The 21,183-nt window shown below is 41.6% G+C and overlaps 1 protein-coding gene across 5 annotated transcripts in view; it reads right to left on the bottom strand.

Moving 5' to 3' along the window:
* The window catches only part of NALCN (sodium leak channel, non-selective), a 303,976-nt gene that overhangs the window by 243,311 nt on the left and 39,482 nt on the right, over positions 1-21,183 (bottom strand). For all 5 annotated transcript variants that reach the window (XM_059377544.1, XM_059377540.1, XM_059377545.1 and 2 more), the window contains exon 7: positions 5,501-5,655. In XM_059377544.1, coding sequence (XP_059233527.1) covers positions 5,501-5,655 — 155 coding nt within the window. The remainder of the gene's footprint in view (positions 1-5,500; positions 5,656-21,183) is intronic.

Consider the following 21,183-nt stretch of genomic DNA (forward strand, 5'->3'; position numbering starts at 1 on the left):
CAGGGTCACAAACTCAAATGTTCAGGGATAAATAAAACTATAGACACAAGGCTTAATGACACTGTAGAAAATTCAACGGCATGGGCGAAATATGTGTAAGATTCTAATGAGAGAGAGAAAGCACACAGGGAAATATACTTCGGAGGATAACAAGAGAAGAACAATTGATAATGAAGACCAAAAGCCACCAAAAATTGGCCCTCTGGAATTCGGTACCTCGAGTAGAGTGAGACAAAACGTGGGATATCCGTTAAAAGGAACAGAATGCAAGGAGAAGGGCCCCTTGTCCCCGTCCCCTCTCCTTCCACCCCTTGCTGTAAGATCTGGAACAATCTGAGTAGCAAACTGCTGCAGGGAGAAAGAAATAATATGAGACATGGCCGGGCTAACTGGAAAGCATTGTGCTCGGCTCTGCCAGGGCAGTCTAATTCCTGGCTCATGTGTGTTCACTCTGTGCTGAGTATTCAAAGTGCAGCATCTCAGTCACTTCTAACATCAACCTTGAAAGAGAGGTGTATCCTTCACCCCATCTTACAGGTAAGGATGTGGAGGCTGGAAGAGGCTAATTACTTTTCCCAGGTCACCACACCAGTAGGTACTACAACTGTGATCCAACCCCCCTTGGCCATTATTTTGAGTATTGAATTTTTCCTAAAGTAGATAAGTTTTTACTTTGCAATGCATTCTTGTGCAAGTGCACTATACCTCCATCGTGTGATGCACATATTGTGTAAGATGATACATTCTTTATTGCTGTGTATAAGGACACTAACGTCATTACACTACCTCCCTTGATTTTCTTCTCGTCTCTTCTACACAACTACAAACTGGAACATTTATATTATACCCTAGAAGTCCTGGAGTCGCATTAGCTTTAATTTTACAGTGAGGAGATACGAGAGACTAGGTTCATGACCCATTCTTCTTGACTGGCCGAGTGTCTTCAAGAAGGAATGATGTAAAAGGAGCTGTCTGAGTTCTTGCTTCTTCAACAGTAAACAGAATGAGTTGGACACGTTCTTTCTCTCAGGACCTCGTAAGCCCTGTGTCCTTGTAACCTAGACTTGAGTTCTGACAAAGTTTCAGTCCTCTCTGATGGCTCCTCTTAGAAGGGACTGTGGGTCCTGGGTTCCTCCAGGGGCTACTCCTGTTTTAGCATTGCTCGGAAAAGAAAGAAAAAGAACTGACTTGATCATTTTTTTTCTGGATGCCCATTGGATGCTTTCTTTAGCTCTGAAGTCCAGCAACTTTAGTAAGAATGCCTCAGCACTGACTGCTCTTTGCTCATCTGCTGAGGCAGTGGTACCCTTTAAATCCATTTATGGGCCCAGCACGCCTCCGCTGTACAACTCTGCTTAAATCCATTTATTTAGGTCATCTTCTCCCACAGTTTTAAAAACTATATCTCTTGGATTTTTTTTTCTAGTTTTAAACATACCTAAAATTGCATTTTTTATGGATACGGTCCTCATTCTTTTTGACTGTTACTCACCCCTGAAATCAGTTTTAGAGGACTGGGTATTCATCAGGTAACACTGCGGGAGAGAAGGCAGTTTTTTAAAATTCTTTCCTAAGGTAGGTGTGTTTGCCTGTGTACCACTGCCGCCTCTGTCCAGGTACTCATAACTGTGTGTGCATATTAGAACACCTTTGAGCTTCTAAAAACCATGTACACTTGGGATCACTCCATGGTATTCATTTAACTGGCTGGGAGTGGCACTTGAGGACTGGTGTGTTTAAAAAACTCCCCAAGGTGATCCTACTAAGGGACAACCAGGTTGGACCCTTGTATACGTCTACTCGGATCAGCAACATCGGGGCCCCTCTAGACAGAGGGGGTCTGTCTTCTGTATTTCTTTACCAACTGCTTGCAGGAACAAGGGCTTCACTTTGAGGGACCCTTTTAAGTCCCAGAAAGCTCCCACGGTCAGCCACACACTGATTCCCTGGCTCCAAGAGAGGACTGTTGTGCTCCTCTGGGAATAATCTTTATTTTTAATGTCAGCATTCTGCTGGCTCTGCCTGAGATCCTCAGGAGCCAGAACCCTTTCAGGAACTAATCTGTTAGATAACCCGGTCTTCCGATCTGTGGTCTATTAATGACAGGTTTTTTCGGAGTCTTGAATATGGAAATTACATCTCTGTTTCTCAGTCTCCTTGATGGTGGCTGATTTCAGAGATGCGAAGTTGTCTTTACTCTGCAATTTTACAGTTGGGGCTCTGTGTAATTTTTCTACTTTAATGACTCTGACTTTTAATATGTTTTAAAAATTGAGTTTCTCGACATCATCAATTTTAAATTTTAATGAGACATAAAGCTACTTATAAATGAAACTTCATAAATGCGTTGAAATTCAATGTATTGTATGACAATTTGATTAGTAAGAAGAGGAAATGTGCTTCTTTTTAAATTAATCATGCTTACTTACGTATGAAATACAATGGTCAAATTTACATGCACCATTAGGCACCTAATTGTTTTAAATTCAACGGCATGCCAAAAGAGATGATCATGTGTGTCTAAGAAAATAACTTCTTTTCCTCATTTTTGAGGGGAAAGTTATGTTTTGTTTCCATAAAAACTTTAAAGATCATCTAAAACACTCCAACTTGTGTATCTACGTAGATGCATAGTATCAGACCATTTCAGTCCAAACCACAGTGACCATTTAAAAATTTTTTGATTATAGTACAAAGTTAACAATTCATTATGTAACCATTCATCATTCAATACCATTGAACTCGGGCATCATTTGAGAAAAAGAAACAAGCAGACCAAATCGAGCTTGTCTGGAAAGGCAAGTCCTGAAGAGTGGCGAATAGTGCCAAAAAAAACAGAAAACTGGGGCAAAGAACAACAAGAAAACAACTTAATTCTCCATTATGGCTCTATATCCCAACACAAACATGACTGGTCACCGTCAGATTCAAAGGGACATATACTTTGTTCAGTCCATTAGTAAATATTTACAGAGGCCAGCATTGCGCCAGGCCCTGAAGACAACGGAGATGAAAAAATGTACTTCCTGTTTTCAAGGAGCTTAAATCCTTGGGAGATAAATGTGCAAATAAACAGTAAGATTTTGCCTTAGTAGGGGCCTGGGGCCCCAAGGGCAGTTCTCTACTTCAGTCAGTCTTCTCAAGCCAACACACTCTATGAGGAAACTCCCTCCCTTGAAGAGAGTACCGTCCATTGGTTAGTCACTGGAAGTCACAGTGGAGAAAGCTGAATCAGCTTGAATATAATGCTGCATTTTGAGATCAGGCACAATTGCTGCATTCAAAATGTTCAGGAAATGGCTTGATTTAGCAATATGATTTGAAAGGACTGGAGGCTTTTGTGCAAGGACAGCCTCACTACTGAATGCTGGCTACCCTCCATACAAGACATGGGTACACCCAGTGAGCCCCCTTCAGGGAAAGGGGGAGCTGCAGGTTCCAAGAAGCCATGCACTCGACCTGTGCCCCAGCTGCTTGAATTCCTGCAGCTTGTTCCACCAGTTTACCGAACCTATATATCCCATCTCCCATACCATAACTGTGATTTCCTGCTCATCCCTGAAAGTCATCGGAATAATGCATAAAAGTCCTCTGCTCTGAGGAACTGAGAGGAAGGATATAAGATTGATTCCAAAGCCTGGTAAGTTTAAGAGAGTAGCAAACTGAAATGCTTCCACCTCTGCTGGCTTCTGAATTTTTTGACTTTTCGAAATTGTGTCATTGGTCAAAGGATGAAAGATTATCCATCTAAATTCAGTGCTGGAAATCCACCTCTGAAGGCATATTAAAATAGAAGAATAAAAATTTTGGAATGTTATTTGCAAAACTCATTTTTTAAATACCAACTATTTTGTTTTTCAGGCCTAGTTCAGTATTCTTTTCTATCCAGAGGCTGTAGCCTTGTGGTTTAGTTCATATATCCAAAAAGTATTTCTCCATCAGTGCAAGACCTTCATATATTCTCTCTGAAATTCCAGTATTTGGCCCAGAGTTCTTTGGCCCCATCCTGCAGTCTGTCTGAGAGTTGATATGACTACAGGAGGATTTATCAGGCACCATTTCTGATGTGCAAAGATCAACTGGCTAGGTTCAGCAGTTGCCTTCAGGCTTGAAAGGAACTCATGCTTTCTTCCCTGGCCATGAAACCCCCCATTGTACAGCTTCCCACTGAGATATGAAGCCACACCAAAAGTCACCGAATAGATTTGACTTCCAAAGGAGCATAACCACCACCTTGCTATACACTGAGACTTTTCTCTAAGACCCTGTGAGTGTCTAAATGCTCTTAAACGCACCTGGGCCTTGAAACTTTAAGGAAGAATTGGTTTTTGTTTTCTTTTTTCCAAATGATTCTGAAAACAACCCTGTTATGGCCTGAATGTTTGTACTCTCCCAACCCCAAATGCATATGTTGAAGTCATAACCCCCAATTCGATGGTATTAGGAGATGGGGTCTTTGGAAGGTTGATTCAATCTAGATGATGTCAGGAGGGTGCTCTCTCACCATGGGATTATTTTCCTTACAAGAGAAGTTCAGAGAGTTTTCTCCCTCTCCCTCTTCCTGCCTCCATCCCTGTCTCTCACACACTTTCTCACTCTCTCGCCCCACCCCCACCCCCACCCCCACGTAAGAACATGGAGAGAAGACAGCCACGTGCAAGCCAAGGCAAGGGGCCTCACCAGAACCAACCGTGCTGCCACCCTGATCTTGGACTTCCCGGCTCCAGACTGGTGTGAGATGAATTTACATGATGTATACCACCAGTCTATGGGTGGCTAAGACAGATTCTCAAAGCATAAAATAATGGGCGGGTTTTTTTTTTCTTTGATTCAGTAATGAAATTTGTACAACTTGCACAGAATTATAATAAATGCAATGATACCAAGTAAATGGCAGATGCTAAGAGCTTCCATTACTGTATATAATGGCACATTTCAGGACTTCATAGGACAAGCCACAGATAAATGTATACATTTGCGAGAACATCGTATTCGTGTACAAACACTTCCCACACATTTATTACACTGTTGATGGATATTCAGTAAGTATCTCCTTAGTGGTCTTCTGTTTCAGGATTACTTTCCAGCTCTCATGCACTCATTAATGGCTACTATCTCGGAGACATAAGACTTACCTTGCCTACTGGAGTACAGGTACATGCGGAAGGAAACCAAGCCTTGCTTATTTTTAAGTCAACAAGCCCTGAACCTGGCTCAACAACATATTTTTAAGTGCTCTAATTAGGAATCAAAATAGTCTCAAATCAGGAATATGTCACTTTCTACACACCCTGTGGAATACCCATCCGAGCAGACTGTAGTTTACAGACTGTGGGGCAGACGGTATCACAGTCCAGGCAGAAGCTTAAAATCTGCCACTGTGCTTCTTAAATGCTGTACAGGCAATCGTAACAGAAAATATCAACCACACAAGTATTCTTTCCATTTCATAAACATTGTAAAATAGAAACTGAAAATGTGTTTTAGCGGTAAGACAGACCTATCTCATTAAAGCCACTGTAGCCCAGCTCTTGCCTGCTAAGTCCCAGGTCTTCCAGATCCATGCATTTAAATCCTGGGGGGCACTGGTAGCCTTCCTCCAGCTCTGGTGAGCAGTGTGTATCTGGGATAGCTAAGCTATTCCAGGTTACGTTTCTGTGAACAAATTACAAAGAGGTTAGCCGATTTTGATCCTTGTAGATGTTGATTAAAATGAATAATGTAATCAGCCTTCACTAATAGCTGCCCAGTATGGACACAGAGGTCAAATTCATGCTTCCTGGAGGGTGTTCATAGCATTGACGACAGTAAACATTCTCGAATGATACCTGATGCATCCTCACAGTAGTGCTTCGTAAGAACACCATTACTATCATTGTTTTTGTCATTAAAGACCAAGACCCAGATAAGCAGAGGAAGGAATTTTCCTGTAGATTTGTAAGGAATGTTAATGTGCTTGGGGCTTCCTTGTTACTCACAAAATGCTTAACCTAACTGGGGACACAAATTCGACTTTTCCACTTCTAAGCAATAGGAAATGATGACAGGCATTTTCCATATGGTACAACTACTATGAGCCTCATAAATGACACTTGGCCTTCTGTGTTGGCAGATGTGCAACTGAGAAATGAAACCAGACAAAACAAGATGAGACTGAAGAAACCAAAGGGATGGCATTGGAAAAAAAAAAAGAGATTATGGGGTGACTTGGTGACAGCTCTAGGAACATGAGCGTCTTTTAGGTGGACGGTGATGTATCCCTGATTCATCATTGTGGAGGGTAAGTGGAGATTAAATTGATGTACAAGGATTTAGATAAGTAATGGCTCTCTTGGGAGCGAGTACAGGTCATCACTGGAATGGTGACTGCGGAATCTCATTCTGGGCTGACCTTTAAAATGGGCCCCGGAAAGCTGCTATCTGGGGGAATTCACACAGCTTGTGCGGTAGCCAAAGTTGAGGCTAGACGATTTCACAAGCCTTCTAAATCCATGATTCTATTACAACTCATTTCCTACGACTTCAACGTAGGCATTTCCTATGTTGGGGACCATCCTCAGGACAGTCTCCGTCCCTCAGATTACAGCCAAAATGAGGCAGACATGTTGGATCCCGTTTCTTCTTTAATACCCTCTTCTGTTCAACTGATTGCTTTCTTCCCTATACATAATATGCTTTCTCTAGAAAGAGAGAGTCTAGGTCTAGGTCTAGAGTCTGACCCCCAATTTCCTGAGATCCCTCACCTGCTTGAGGCAACCAAGCACACACACATTTACGGGCTGACACACACACACCTCAGGTCTGGTGACAGCTCACTCAGGTCTGTCTACGCCATAAACAAAGCCCTAGAAGCCTCACCTGCATTTCAGACACCTCAAGTGTTTTCCTTCAGGGTTCCGTTAGCTGCAAGGAAATAATCAGTCTACTGGCTTCAGGCAAGAAGTATTTAAAGAATTGTTCCCTCTAGTCCCATGCTAAGCTGCTCCTTTGGATCCCACATGCAAAACGCCAGGGGAAAGGTCTCACTGTGGACATTACCACCTGGTTATGTCAGAGAGAGATGGTTTTAGACGGACATAGAATGTATTTCTCCTCATTTCGCCTTGTTATATGTAGGCCAAATATTCATCCTTGCTGAGGTCTCATCCAAATTTCTAATGTGGAATCCACACTTTCGGGCAAAGTGGTAAGGGTTTCAGGGGAAGCTGTGCTGGGTTTGAGTTCACGCCCTGCCGATTTTGCGCGGTGTGACTGAACACCGTTTCTAAATGTTTCTAAGCTCAGTTTCTTTATCGGTCAGCTAGGGAGAGCAACCTGACTCAGGAGCAAAGCCTGTGTGAAGGTGAGGGAAAGGAAACCAGGGGGTGCCTTCAGCCTGGCACCCAGCTTGTTAAAGAGAGGTTCAGTAATAACAATAATGCTCAATAAATGCTCATTATAAATAATTAGTAATCATTACAATCATAAAATGCAGCATACAGTCAAAACACATGTGAAAACACAACAATAAAGACTTGTCAGAAGAACAGAAGGAACTCAGACTCATGATACCAACGGCGCTTTGTACGTGATTACGCAGCTGAAAGAAACTTCATTCATCACCCAAGTCTTAACTTAAGGAAGGTGAAGGTGAACTTCAGAGAGGGAAGCCCATCAAAATTAGCATTTTTTTTTTCATTTCTAAGACTTTAAGAAGACAACAGCAGCAATGTTTAAGAAAGCACATGACAAAGTTCAAAAAACATCATCTTTCAGCAATTTGGGTAGGAAACTGGACTCCCGAGGGAGTCTGCTGGATGTGACTTCTAGCTTAGCCTTTACTGCATGTGTGACCTCCCTTATTTGTGCCTCAGTTTCTTCCTCAGGCAATGGCAGGGAAATGCCTCTCTCCCAGGACTCTGGCAAACCTGTAATGACTTAGGTCTGTAAGGTACTTTCAACAGAGTGCATGGCAGACCGTAAGTGTCAGGTGTTCCTGATTGCTGCTGGTATCTCGACATTTGTCCACTGCTTAGATTGGAACCCAAGTCCTGGTGTGTGCTGCCTCAGTTTCCACACCTCTAAAATGGGGATAGACTTTTTACCTACTTGTAGGAGTGTCATAAGGACTAAATGAGCCAGACTACTAGTCCCAGAATAGCACTAGAATTAGTCAATCACTCAGTAATTGTTAACTATTATGATTTCACTGGTTGGTAACTATTAGAGTGGTTTTTTTCCTTTTTTATTCTACTTTTTTTTTCATATTAACACTGATTCTCATTTTAGGCACAACTCTCATCAGTACAGATATTATGTTGAAATCTTTTGGCTTCAGAGGCAGCAGATTTGAAACATAATATTTTTGCCAACATCAAGCTATTAGCAAATGCTTGTTAGAGACACATTTATTAGATGATTAGTTGCCTTGGAACTCATGTATCTAAAACCACATGATGTGGTTTAGAAGTGGAAATAAACATCAAGAGTTTTAGAATGTGTATTGGTTATTTATCTTAGTTTCGTTGTCACAGTTAACAAATATCTTCTAGGTTTTATTTTTATTTGTTAATGTTAATTATTTCCCTCAGATATTCATGATAGAACAAGAGGCTCTCTGGAATTAGGGAGGGTAGAACTCTTGCTACCATCAGCCAAACTCTAAAAATAGACAATGATTCTTCCAGTCCTAATAAATATTCACTCATGCTTAAGTGGGTTTCAAGACCTGCATTCCTTACTCACAGTTGGATTTCTTGAAAAAAATTATCTACGTTTTAATCCCTCTGATGGAATTTTTAGTCCATTTTCATGATCTCCAACCCACTGAACTTGCTCTAGTTTATTTCCATGTGCCCCATCCAACTGGACCGTTTTCAGTTTTTATCTTCTGCAACTTCTGAGAAGCATTCCACATAGTTGCTTTAGTGCTAGGCAGGATAATAGCCCCCTAAAGATGGCCACGTCCTATTCGCTGGAACACTTGGATGTGTTATGTTACGTGGCAAGTGGAATTAAGGTTATAGATGTGAACAAGGCTAAAGTCTTGAGGGATTATCCTGGTTTCTGGGTGGGCCCAACCTAATCACACAAGTCCTTAAAAACAGAAAACTTTTCCCAGTTGTGGTTAGGGAGAGAGAGAGGCAGTGTTGCTGACTTGGAAGATGCTGGTTTCATCCCCACTTCTCAGGTCATTCTCCTTTTCCATCTCCTCCTCCTGTAACTGGCCCTCGGGCCCGAGTTACTCTGAGCTTGGTTCTTAGCCTCCTCTCTCTTCTCATGCTATCTCTCTCCCTATGCAGACAAATCCATTTCCATAGTTTCAGTTCTCTCTCACCCTAGGTGTCTTTTGGAGTCTCAGTGGTATGTGTCTACCTACCTATTAGATGTCTCCACCTGGCTACACCCCAAGTGTCTCCAACTCTGTACCCCTTACTGAACATGGACTCCATCACCAACAGTTCTTTGTAACAAGCAGCATCATGAGACCTTCATCCAAAGTACTGAGCAAGTTTGAGATTGAGGAATCTCCTTGACACCTACTTCTGCCCCAACTTCCATAACTCATCGTCATGTGTCCCTTAATATCCTCCAAAATATCTTTTGAGCTCATTCAGCTCTCACCATGTCCATCTCCTCCTGCACCACTCTCTAGTCCCCTGACAGGTCATCCTGCAGCCACTCTTAGCCCTTCTGACCTACTAGCCACAGAGCATTAAGACAGAATTTTCATAACCTGTCTTAACTGAGGTCTGTCTGTGGCAAATCTCATCCATAAAATCCTGAAGGATTTGGCTCCTCCCCTTTCAAGTGTCCTGCTGTCCAACCACGGTGGGCTTCCCCAGCTCTTGGTATGCTCCTTCTACCTCTGGAATTTTTCCTCTGCTTGGGAATCTCTCCTCTCATCTTTGTTTGGTTAACCCATCTTTCAGCTTTTGGGGCCCCCAGCCTCAATGTCACCTTCTTAGGGAGCCACTCCAAGTCCCTCAGACTGGATTAGACATCTCTGCTGTAATTTCTCAAAGTACCCACACTTGATATTTTGGGCTCTTGGGAAGTGTGAAATTCATGTTTGAATGGTCAGCTGTTCACTGGGTGTCTTCCAAACTCTACTATTCATTCCCCAGCAAAGCATCCAATTCCATATAGTCCCTGACACACAGTCTGTGATGGTTAAATTTATGAGTGAATTTGGCTAGATTATGGTGCCCGGTTGTTTGGTCAAACACCAAGTAAATGTTGCTATGAAGGCATTTTTTTAGATATGATAAACATTTAAATCAGTAGATTTTGAGTACAGCAGATTATTCTACATAAGATGAGCGGGCCTCATCTAATCTACTGAAGGCCTTCAAAGAAGGTACTGAAGTCTTCTGAAAAGAATCCTGGCTCCAAACTACCTTTAGATTCAAGACTGCAACAAGCCCATTCCATAATTTCCAGCTTGCTGGCCTGCTCTGAAGAGTTGGGTCTTGCTAGTCCCCACAATCTCATGAGCTGATTCATTTTTTTAAAAGATTTTATTTATTTATTTGACAGACAGAGATCACAAGCAGGCAGAGAGGCAGGCAGATAGAAAGAGGGGGAAGCAGGCTCCCGGCCAAGCAGCGAGCCCAGGACCCTGGGATCATGACCCAAGCCGAAGGCAGAGGCTTTAACCCACTGAGTCACCTAGGTGCCCCACACAAGCTGATTCTTTAAAATGAATCCCACTTGGGTGCTTGGTGGCTCATTCAGTTGAGTGTTGCACTCTTGGTTTTGGATCAGGTCACGATTTTGGAGTCCTGAGATCAAACCCCATAGCAAGTCTGCTGGAGATTCTCTCTCTCTCTCAAATAAATAAATAAAATCTTAAAAAATAAATAAATAAATAAGTAAATAAATAAAATGAATCTCATTGCTTTCTATGTACACATCTTATTGGTCCTGTTTCTCTGAAGAACCTTGACTAATACATAGTAGATGTCATCATAACTATTTTTTGGCTGACTGAGGGAATGTGTATGTGTTTTCCCACCATTATTTAAATCTATGGCAAATTTATCTATGTGTTTGTTTATTTGTTTGCTTATAAAGTAACTACACAAGAAATTCTTCAACAATTGGATCCTATTGTTTTTATGGGACTTCTAAGTGTGGTATAAAAATTGGCATGGATTTTCCATTTTTTAAATTTTGGCTTTAGTAGTTTCCATGTTTCAAAATGAATACTGGAATCCCTTGGAGCAGTTAATTATTTTTCAAAAGACATTAATTATCTGCCTGACATATGACTTTTTTGTTTGTTTTGTTTTGAGAGACAGAGGGAAGGTGGAGGGGGCAGAGGGTAGAGAGAATCTTAAGCAGGCTCCCAGCTGAGTGTGGAGCCTGACTCGGGGCTTGATCTCATGACCCTGAGATCATGACCTGAGGCAAAATCAAGAGTTGGATGCTTAAATGACTGAGCTTAACTGACCCAGCTGCCTTTATTTCTTAATAAATATCATTTTTACAAATAACATTTTGTTATTTGTATCATTTTTACAAATAACATTATGTTATTACAAATAACATGTTTTATGTTTATGTTTTACAAATAACATAATGTTATTTGTATAATTTTTACAAATAACATTATGTAAGGGTCTGAGATCTAAGAAATTGTGTCCTCAACTTGTTGCTAATATTGTTTATAACTACCCCCAAAAAATACCTCAGCACTTAAGGGTTGTACAGTTTTAGTTAATCATTACTCCTGATAGTAGACATAGTAGAGAGCAATGATTGAACCATATAGGGGAGCACAAGGATTATCATCTCAGTTCAATGATTAACCAATTTAATTACCTTGGGCAATTCAATTTGGCCATCTGAGCCTCAGTTTCCTTCTCTGTAAAATGAGAACCTTTTCAGCTATTACTAAAAAACAATCCACACAATGACCTCATTACACTTTCACGTTTTTAAAAGAAAGGTTAATAACAATCGAGCGAACCATGCGCCCATTGTGTTCTGTTCTCATCTCTCCACAGGACTCACTCACGCCAAACGCAACAGCTCAAGATGTTGTGTTCACATTGCTCTATTCATTACTCCCACTGTCATCTCTCTCTACTGATATCAAACTGCTGTCACTGCTTGCTTCAACACGTTTAGTGCTGGCCCTCTGTAACGACTCTCAGCTTATGGACATAACTATGCTTATCGTTACGTAGCCCCTTTTCAGCAATTATTTTCCCCATATTCTTGGTGTGGCCACTTTATTTCATTTGGCCATCTGTTCATCCAAAATGATTAAATTTGAAAGGTCTATTCTATGCCACACAACATGCTAGGAATGGAGATGACTAAGAAGATATTTCCAGATCAGAGGCTTTATCACCTAGAAAAGGAATGACCACAGTAGAGCATGATGAATGCTTTGAGAGGCAGATATCGGCTCCCAGCGTTACAGGAGCACCTGTAGGTGGTGGATGGTGACCACTGGGAAGGTCTCCCAATAGGGTCATGTGACCACTAAAGGATCAACAGACACAAGATTTAGGGCAGATACATGTGCCGCCCTCCTAACCCCCTGCCCTGGGCATTCTGGAAAGTGGAAATGCCAGAGCCTGTGTGTGCAAGGAGAGAGAATAAGAAGTTGCAGGGACAGAAAGAGAACAACTTTTTTACCCCTTCATTCATAGGGTGCAGCTTGTTCACAGCTTCCTCTCAGGGCTTGTAAACAAGCACTTGTTACCAGAGCAAACAATTGCTAAACTACATTCTCAGAGATTGGCATATTGGGGAAAAAGACAAAAATCTGTGCTTTCCCCACAACTGACAAAGTGTGTCTGATATACTTGAGCTGACTACAATCTGTCCCTCATTTGTGAGAATGGCCAAAAAGGCCAAACACTTTAATTTTACAAAAGAGATCCTTACTGAAGTTATTTGCAAGATTTCCACAAAATATACCTATGACAGGAATTTACAGAAGATATATAGATAGAAAGACAGATAAAGACACAGATTCTTGTTTATATTTTTCTTGTTTCCCTTGAAGAATTGAACATAAGCAGAAAAACACTGTGTTCTTGCAGCCAAAATGTGGTCCCTTTGTTGTAAAAAATACTCATAGCGGCTCAGCTACACCAAATGTGTTTCTGAAGTTTGCATTCCACAAGGAAACTGTCAGTGCTGCAAAGGAGATACGCAGCACAACAAATCCATACACAACAGGGAACACCGTGTCTAAGAGCAGCTGGTCATTTACGGCCATCAGTAGGTTTCTCTTTTATTTACATTGTACGTTCTAGAGAGAAGTCATGAATGGAACATACTTCTGGTTGAACCCATGGAGTGAATCTCTCTCTCTCTCTCTCTCTCTCTCTCTTTCTTACACACACACACAGAGTCTCTGCCCTTGGGAGGATAGTGAATGTATCCTTTGATACCTTGAGGCCTGGCTTGCTTCATTCCTAGTGGCAGGCAGAAAAACAAGGCTCACTTTCTTGCATTCAGAGGTGGTCCCTCTCCTGTGCTGACAACAAACCTGCTCGGACAGCTCCCGCCTTTGGGGTTCATTCCAGAGAATCATCTGGCTTCGTTCTCACTCCTATTTGGCCTCCGCTTTCAGGATTAATTAAAAGCTCTTATGAACTGGCCTGGCTACTGCTAATGCTGGATGCTTTGCAGCACTAGCCGCACCCTGGAATTTGCAGAAAAGACACTACTTAGTGATTTTTGAAAACTTTTAATTGCTCTCTGGGACTTTTAGAGGGATTATGAAACAAGACAAATAGTCTGAGGCAGGAAATAATACTGACATTACACCACTTTTTAGAAACAAGTAAATATGGCCTGTTTTCTAAGAATTTGGGGAATAAATTTCCCCTTACTATAAAGCTGAGAGTATCTTAACCTGATTTTCCATTCTGTAATCCATTCCTGAATGGCTAGATTGGCAAAGCCATACTATAAAGAACTGAATTCATCGTGTATCAAAATGGTAAAATGTAGATATTTTTCAAATAGTGTATGTAATTTAAATGACAAAACACGATTTTCTTTTGAAAGCAAGCATTTTAAATCATCGTACCTTGTTGTATCTGAATAGTTCTTTTTTTTAATTTAAAATTTTTTATTTTTTTTTAAAGATTTTATTTATTTATTGACAGAGAGAGAGAGATCACAAGAGACAGGCAGAGAGAGGGAGGAAGCAGGCTCCCTGCTAAGCAGAGAGCCCGATGTAGGGCTCTATCCCAGGACCCTAAGATCATGACCTGAACTGAAGGCAGAGGCTTAACTCACCGAGCCACCTAAGCGCCCCTGATTAGTTCTTTTAATCATTTCTTTTCTCCAACTTGATCTCCTTAATTATATTGCTCACTATTTTGCCGATGCGGGCAATATGTACCAATATGTGGCAGGGACCGGGAAACTGGCATCTGAGCAAGGGTTCAGCAAGGAGAGGTACATAAATGTATTCAGAGCATCAGGAAAGTGAAGTGTCAGGGCACAGAGCTCACACTGATCAGCTCCAAACTGGAAACGTGGAAACTGTTTTGAGGTCATAAGACAAAGGCTACCACCCTTGACATTGCGAACCGAGGCCAAGGGCTCCTTAAGCAGTAACTCCTTTTCCCTTTGCTTGAGAAACCACAAGATCTGGGGTGAGAAGCTATCCGGAAGGAGTCTGCTGGCAGGCCGGAAAATGGCCACCAGAATTCGGGGCCAAGATTACAGATTTTCAGTTGGTGATTTTGCCCAATAATTCATGGGTGGCAAGGAAGTCTCTCCTCTTCTCTTTCACGAGGATCATCATGTTTAACCTATGAGATCACATTATGAATTAGCAATTAGGAACACTAAGTGCCACACACGTGCGAGGAACTCCAAACAGACTCATGTTTACCGGCTGCGGTGTGGCTGAGAATGGCGGGGAGCAACACTCCTTCCCATTCGGACAGGGGTCCATCCTTTGGGGTCAAATGATGTCAGGGCTCACTGGTGCTAAGAACACGTAGCTGCCTTAAAAGTGAAAATCAGGGAAGGATGTGGAATGTGCCAGATCCCCAGTCCCCGGGCACCCTCAACCACACAGTACACCTGCCCAGCTCAGGCACTAGACCTAAAAAAAGCAGGAGTCACTGAGTCACAGTATTGAGATGACTGGCCTGCAGATCTCAGGACACACCCTCCACTGGTCTCTGGAACGACAAGAGGCTCTGATCACCTCTGGTGCTTCTTAGACATTTCTAAGGAACCAGCCTTCAGGAAACAGGGAAGTCAAGTTCCCTGCAGGTGGGGGTATAGCGGCTGAAAGCTTTGCATTCTTTGAAGACTCCAGTTTTATCTTTGAAGAAGCCATGCAAAGCCTGTGTTCTACTCTATTAACACTTCTTTGGGAGTGTTAATGTAAAACTAAGGTTTTAAAGCACTGATTTCTAATCCAACTGATTCTGAGAATCTTAGCCCTGCTATAAATATGAATCTATGGGTGTGGCTTGGAGTTAGTACTTGCCACATGATTTTCTCCATCAGAGAGATCTCATTCTGGAAAAGAATTCCCCAAATGTACTGCTTGTGCTGTTATGGTCACCGTACGCAACTGTGTTTTCTATCGGAGGGAAAGCAGGCTGGTCACGTTGAACCTGAGCTATCAGAATGAGGCGAGGTGTGATTTCTACACAGGCCAACTACAGTGAGTGCTATCTGCGAGGGGCTGAATTGTCAAGGATCCTCATGTGCATTCATATAATATGGTTCCAGGACCTCATGGCAGAATTCAGTCCTAATACAAGCGATCTTAACCACCACTCATCTACCCCAAGCAGAGCCTGTCTCTTAAGCACGAGCTCCTTGGAACCAAGGGAAACGAAACATTATACACAAATATTTTGGACACGCACATGTTGCAGATCACCTCAGACACTGACCATGGTACCGTTGAATACTTAAAGGCACAGAAATCGGTGTCCGGGAGAACTGGGCTTCGACCCTCCTTCCACCTCTTACACACTGTGTCATCTCGGATCGCTTACTTAACCTCACTAAGCCTCAGTCTCCTGGGCTGTAATACAGAGTGTGAAAATAGAATATGACATCGATAGGTCGTTGTGGGTATTAAATGAGGGGAAAAAATAAAACAGTTATTAATTGTTCAGTGAAAGTTATCTACCACTAATGTAAGTCAGAGTTTTATAACCTATGTTATTACATTCTCTTCTTTTTGGGAAGTAAGCTCAAAAGAAGTGCTATATTGTAACTGATCGAAAGAAATTACCCACCATCTTTTAGACCCTTTTTCAAAGTGTAGGGTTTTCTTTTCTTTTTTTATACTAAAGACGTAAAAATAGTTTTGCTGTTCTGGTAAAAATTGCTTTGGTATTTACTTTTATATGGTAATTCAGTTTATTCTGAAATATTTTCTTATATTTAATTTTTTTAAAATTCATAACATGTGAAAGGTTGATTTAACTGGTGGCTCAGTTGGGCCACATCCTGGAGATGGGTATGCACAATCATTTTAAAAGAAATATATGGAGAAATATAAATATATTGCATGTCACTATTTTATAGATTGGATGGGGCAGAATCCCCTAGAACATAATATCTACACGGGGATAGAAAGAAACCAGATGTCATACGGACTTTCATTTTCTCTATGCCATCTTAAGACTTTATGCACGTGATGTGGATCTAAATGTGCATATAGGTTTACAAATGTGGGATTACAATATGGTAGATGTTGCTCAAATGGCAATCAAGCATGGGCTGGGAAGTCAGACTTGAGTTCAAATCCTGGTGCTCTCACTTACCAGATAAACATATTATTTAATTTCTTTGGGACTGGGTCTTCATCTGCAAAATGGGGGAAATAATTGCTTTCAGGTTGCTCTAAAAATTAGTTATAGAAGCAAAATATATGAGATATACTAGGTGTGCCACAAATGTTGCTATTAAATTAGTTAGAAATCTACATGCACCCATCAGAGCATTTTAATTTCTTATTTAAATATTTTAAAGAGGAGCTTTCCAACACAGATTTATCCAAATTTGTTCTTCTATCTCCGACCCAGCAGACATCTCTGCGGGAATCCAGTTAAGTTAAATGTAGCAGTCTGTCTTCATCCTTCAAAAGAAGTTTAAATATAAATCAAGAAGACTTCAAAGACCTTTGCATGAATTTGAGGCAGTCATGATTTTACATATTCTGCAGAATTCCCTCTTGATAAAGTCCATAGAAATTAGAAATTAATATTTCAGGTTCTACCACACTTCTATTTTTAATTCTTCTGACCTTTCCATTAAAACAACCTCATTATTTTGCGAACAGAATGGATAAGCCAATAATTCATTTATTTTCCAAGTACCTTAAAGGATAAATTTAAACATTCTGTGGGACCTACAAGAGAAAGCTAACCCAAATCCAACTCTATATTGTCTCCAGGCTAAGTGTTAGTGATATTTTATAAAATACCACTGAGTCCTACAAGCTACCCCGGGGGGAGAGGGGGTGACCATCCCACAATTCCCCTGAGATGGAAAAGAAGGCTGTCAGTAATCACTGTGCCACCGAAAGGACAGACAAGGATCGTCCTAGCATCTGTGCTGTGTGGTTCCCCCACCTCCACATCTCAAAACTAATGGCTCAGCCATTGTAAGCATTTACTCGAACTCCTGACGGAACCCTGTTCTCCGTAGAGTCAACTTCTATGTACTTCAGAGTTACAATTGTTTACTTCAGAGTTTTTCTAATTATCTCACTCTCGGAAAGAAGATTTCATTATCTGATACGAAGCAAGGACTAAATCTCGCTCCTTTCCCGGGGAATGGTAATCCGGTGGCAGATAAGTCTTCTTCTTTCCTATCTCACCTACCAGCTCATTTTCACGTGTTCATCTTGTAGCTTCTGGGACATTTCTGCCATCCCATTCGACATTTTGCAACACCTGCTTCTGCCAGAAGCCACGGCTCTTCTCAGATTTCTTTAGGATACCGACTGCTTTGCTTAGTTAAATCCCATGCCTCGTTCCATAATTGCCTTGGGTCACCATTCATTATCAGAGAAGGATCTGAGGCTTTAGGAGTAATGCTCCCAAGGACAAAGCGAACACTCCTTTCTCTCTGCTTTAAAAGAAATCAGCTCCATCTAAAAGCAAAACGGTGTGGATTGAGTTGCTTCCTCATTTATCCTGTTTGCCTCACAGACTATTCATAATCAATTCCAGAGCTCAGCCTTGAAACGTGGGATATAAGGTTTCTGAGCAGACACAGCTCTGCCTGCAAGCTCTCCCATTATTAGGCTACAGTGCATGCAAATCAATTAAGTGGAAATCGGACGACTGTAAAAGACAACAATTAAGAGAAACGAGTTCCTGACAGCGACTGGCAACACCAGTCTCTGGAAACACAGCCATCATCCTGTATTTTAATCTCTGACTCAGAGATGTTTATGAAAAATTCCTAGTTCAACCAAAGGAAACAAAAAGGTTGGAATTTCTTTTTTTAATTGGGATTTTTACACATCTTATTTTGACTTCGGGTGGTTTTTAAGTCTCTAAAAATAAATTAAGGTCTGGTTGGAACTACTGGTAAAACGGCATCAACAATTTTTCTGCTTCTCAGTAAGAATCAGTTAATAGTGAATTGAAAATTAAAGGGATAATGGTCTAAGGGATTGGTCCTTGAAATGAATCGTCAAACTTAACGAAAATTGCTATTATGAGCAATATTACTACTCTGCAGCTAGTTAACTATCTTCTTCTCAAAGAGAAACTGTCTCATAAAGGGAAGGCAAAATAAATGTGTATGTTCATAAAGCTAATAGGCAGATTTTATAAATACGGGATAGAGAAAATGCAGACATTCCTCCATAACTGCTTTGTCTGGAGTAACTGAAAATTCTGCCAAAACACAGGTTAACTCTGCATAGAGAACTCCATTTTTAGGAAAAAGTGATGAGTTGGAGCACTAATATTGAAAACACAAGAGGTCTTTGAATAATTTTTTCAAAGCCATTCATGTCCTAGCACTGGGTGTGGTGAAGAGATGGCAAAGATCACTTTCTGAAGTGATGCAAGGGCCCTGAGGTCAGAGATGCTGCTCTACCTCTTCCCTGTTCACGGGTCCACCTTGGGTTTGCCAGCAGGATGCTTGATCTTCTAGCTAGTTTTACAATTCTAACAAGCTTTAGAGTTCTCACACATTCTAACTTGATTTTTAATAAAATGGAAACTTTAAATCAGCTTCCTGTGCTTGCAGCTACTAGAACACTGCAGCTTTCTTATGCGGAATCTTCCTCTGCTCTTCGCCTCTGTTCTATTGTTTCCCGCCCACACAATATCTTTTTCCCACCTTCAGATTCACTCACGGAACAATCTAGACACATTTTACAGCCTACATACACTTAAAAAAAAACAAAACAAAAAACAACTACCTACAGTCTTTATTCCACGCATGTGTCTCTTTCCTCACCCACGCAGGCAACCCCCTTACTCACCTCTTCCTTACACTCCCCCGCCCTGTCTGTGTGTGCCAGCTCCCTGCTTCTCTCCACTCTTAGCGTTGCTTTTCTATTTTTAAACCATTTCTCCCTTGTCACATTTAGCAGCTTGCTTTTCTCCCTTTTTTTCTAAAATTTCCTCTTCTATATCAATTTGTCACAATGTTATTATTATCTGTCTAAATATAAAGTATTATGCACCATGCCTTCAAGACACAGTTACTAAGTACTTACTCTGTGCAAGAATACTAGGTACTGGCCCCAAGAGGGATCTTCTCCACCCTTGCCCTTTGTGTCCTCAAGGAATTCATAGTACAATGAGAAAAATGGTGGAGGTGTGGGCGCCTGGGTGGCTCAGTGGGTTAAGCCTCTGCCTTCTGCTCAGGTCATGATCTCAGGGTCCTGGGATCGAGCCCCGCATCGGGCTCTCTGCTCAGCGGGGAGCCTGCTTTCCCCCTCTCTCTACCTGCCTCTCTGCCTACTTGTGATCTCTCTCTGTCAAATAAATAAATTAAATTAAAACAATGGTGGAGGTGTGTGTGTGTTGGGGGGGGAGGTTAGCTAGGAGGGCCAGAGGGTTAGTTCTGGCAAACTGGGCTATATTAAATTCAACTCTTTCCATTACAAACAACAAGATTGACTGGATAAATGGTGACATTCAGAAATACATATCTGGGCTTACAAGAAAGGTCAAAAGGCCAGAGGGAACTAAAAATGGAGAGTCCGTGAACTGACAATACATTGGTATGGATGGGGAGTAAGTGTCCAGTAGCTAAGAGTTTGGGTTTTAATGCCACAAGAGGCAGAAAAGAAGGTCCAGAGCCTACAGAAGGCAGGAAGCTAGAAAATGACCCGATGCATATAGCCATGTTATAATCCAAACAAGTTCCAGAGTGTAATATGGGTGAAAAGATAGTCAAATAGATCAAACACAACAGAGACCATCGGTACAAACTCAAATCTAGACAGGGAATTAGTGAAGGAGAAAAGTGGCGTCAAACTCCGAGGGCACAGCACACGATATGTTGCGCTGGAACAACTGTCTAACCATAGGAAGAAACTTAGATTTCTGCTTTACCCCATGATAAACTGTTATCATGAGATATACTTGACATACAATAAATGGCACATGTTAAAACATACGGTTTGATAAATTTTAACATGTGCACAGACCACAATCAAGATAATGAACATACTGATCAACCCCAACCTTTTTTTTTTTTAAGATTTTACTTACTTATTTGAGAGAGGGAGAGAGAGAACAAGTGGGGGTACGGGGTAGAGGCAGAGGGAGAGGGAGAAGTAGACTCCCCACTGAGCAGGGAGCCCCATGTGGGGCTTGATCCCAGGACCTGAGCCAAAAGCAGACACTTAACCGACTGAGCCCCCCTAGGTGCCCCAACCCCAAAGGTTTCCTAATGTACCCTGGTAACCCTTTATTCTTTCTTTTTTTTTTTTAAGATTTTATTTCTTTATTTGACAGACAGAGATCACAAGTAGGCAGAGAGGCAGGCAGAGAGAGAGAGAGGGAAGCAGGCTCCCTGCTGAGCAGAGAGCCCGATGCAGGACTCGATCCCAGGACCCTGAGATCATGACCTGAGCCGAAGGCAGCGGCTTAACCCACTGAGCCACCCAAGCGCCTGGTAACCCTTTATTCTTATCCCTAACCTTACTCGCAGGCAGTTACTGGTTTCCCTTTTGTTGTTACAGATAAGCTTGCATTTTCTAGAATGTTG

The sequence above is a fragment of the Mustela nigripes genome, chromosome 15 (assembly GCF_022355385.1).
Source record: "Mustela nigripes isolate SB6536 chromosome 15, MUSNIG.SB6536, whole genome shotgun sequence".
NCBI lineage: Eukaryota > Metazoa > Chordata > Mammalia > Carnivora > Mustelidae > Mustela > Mustela nigripes.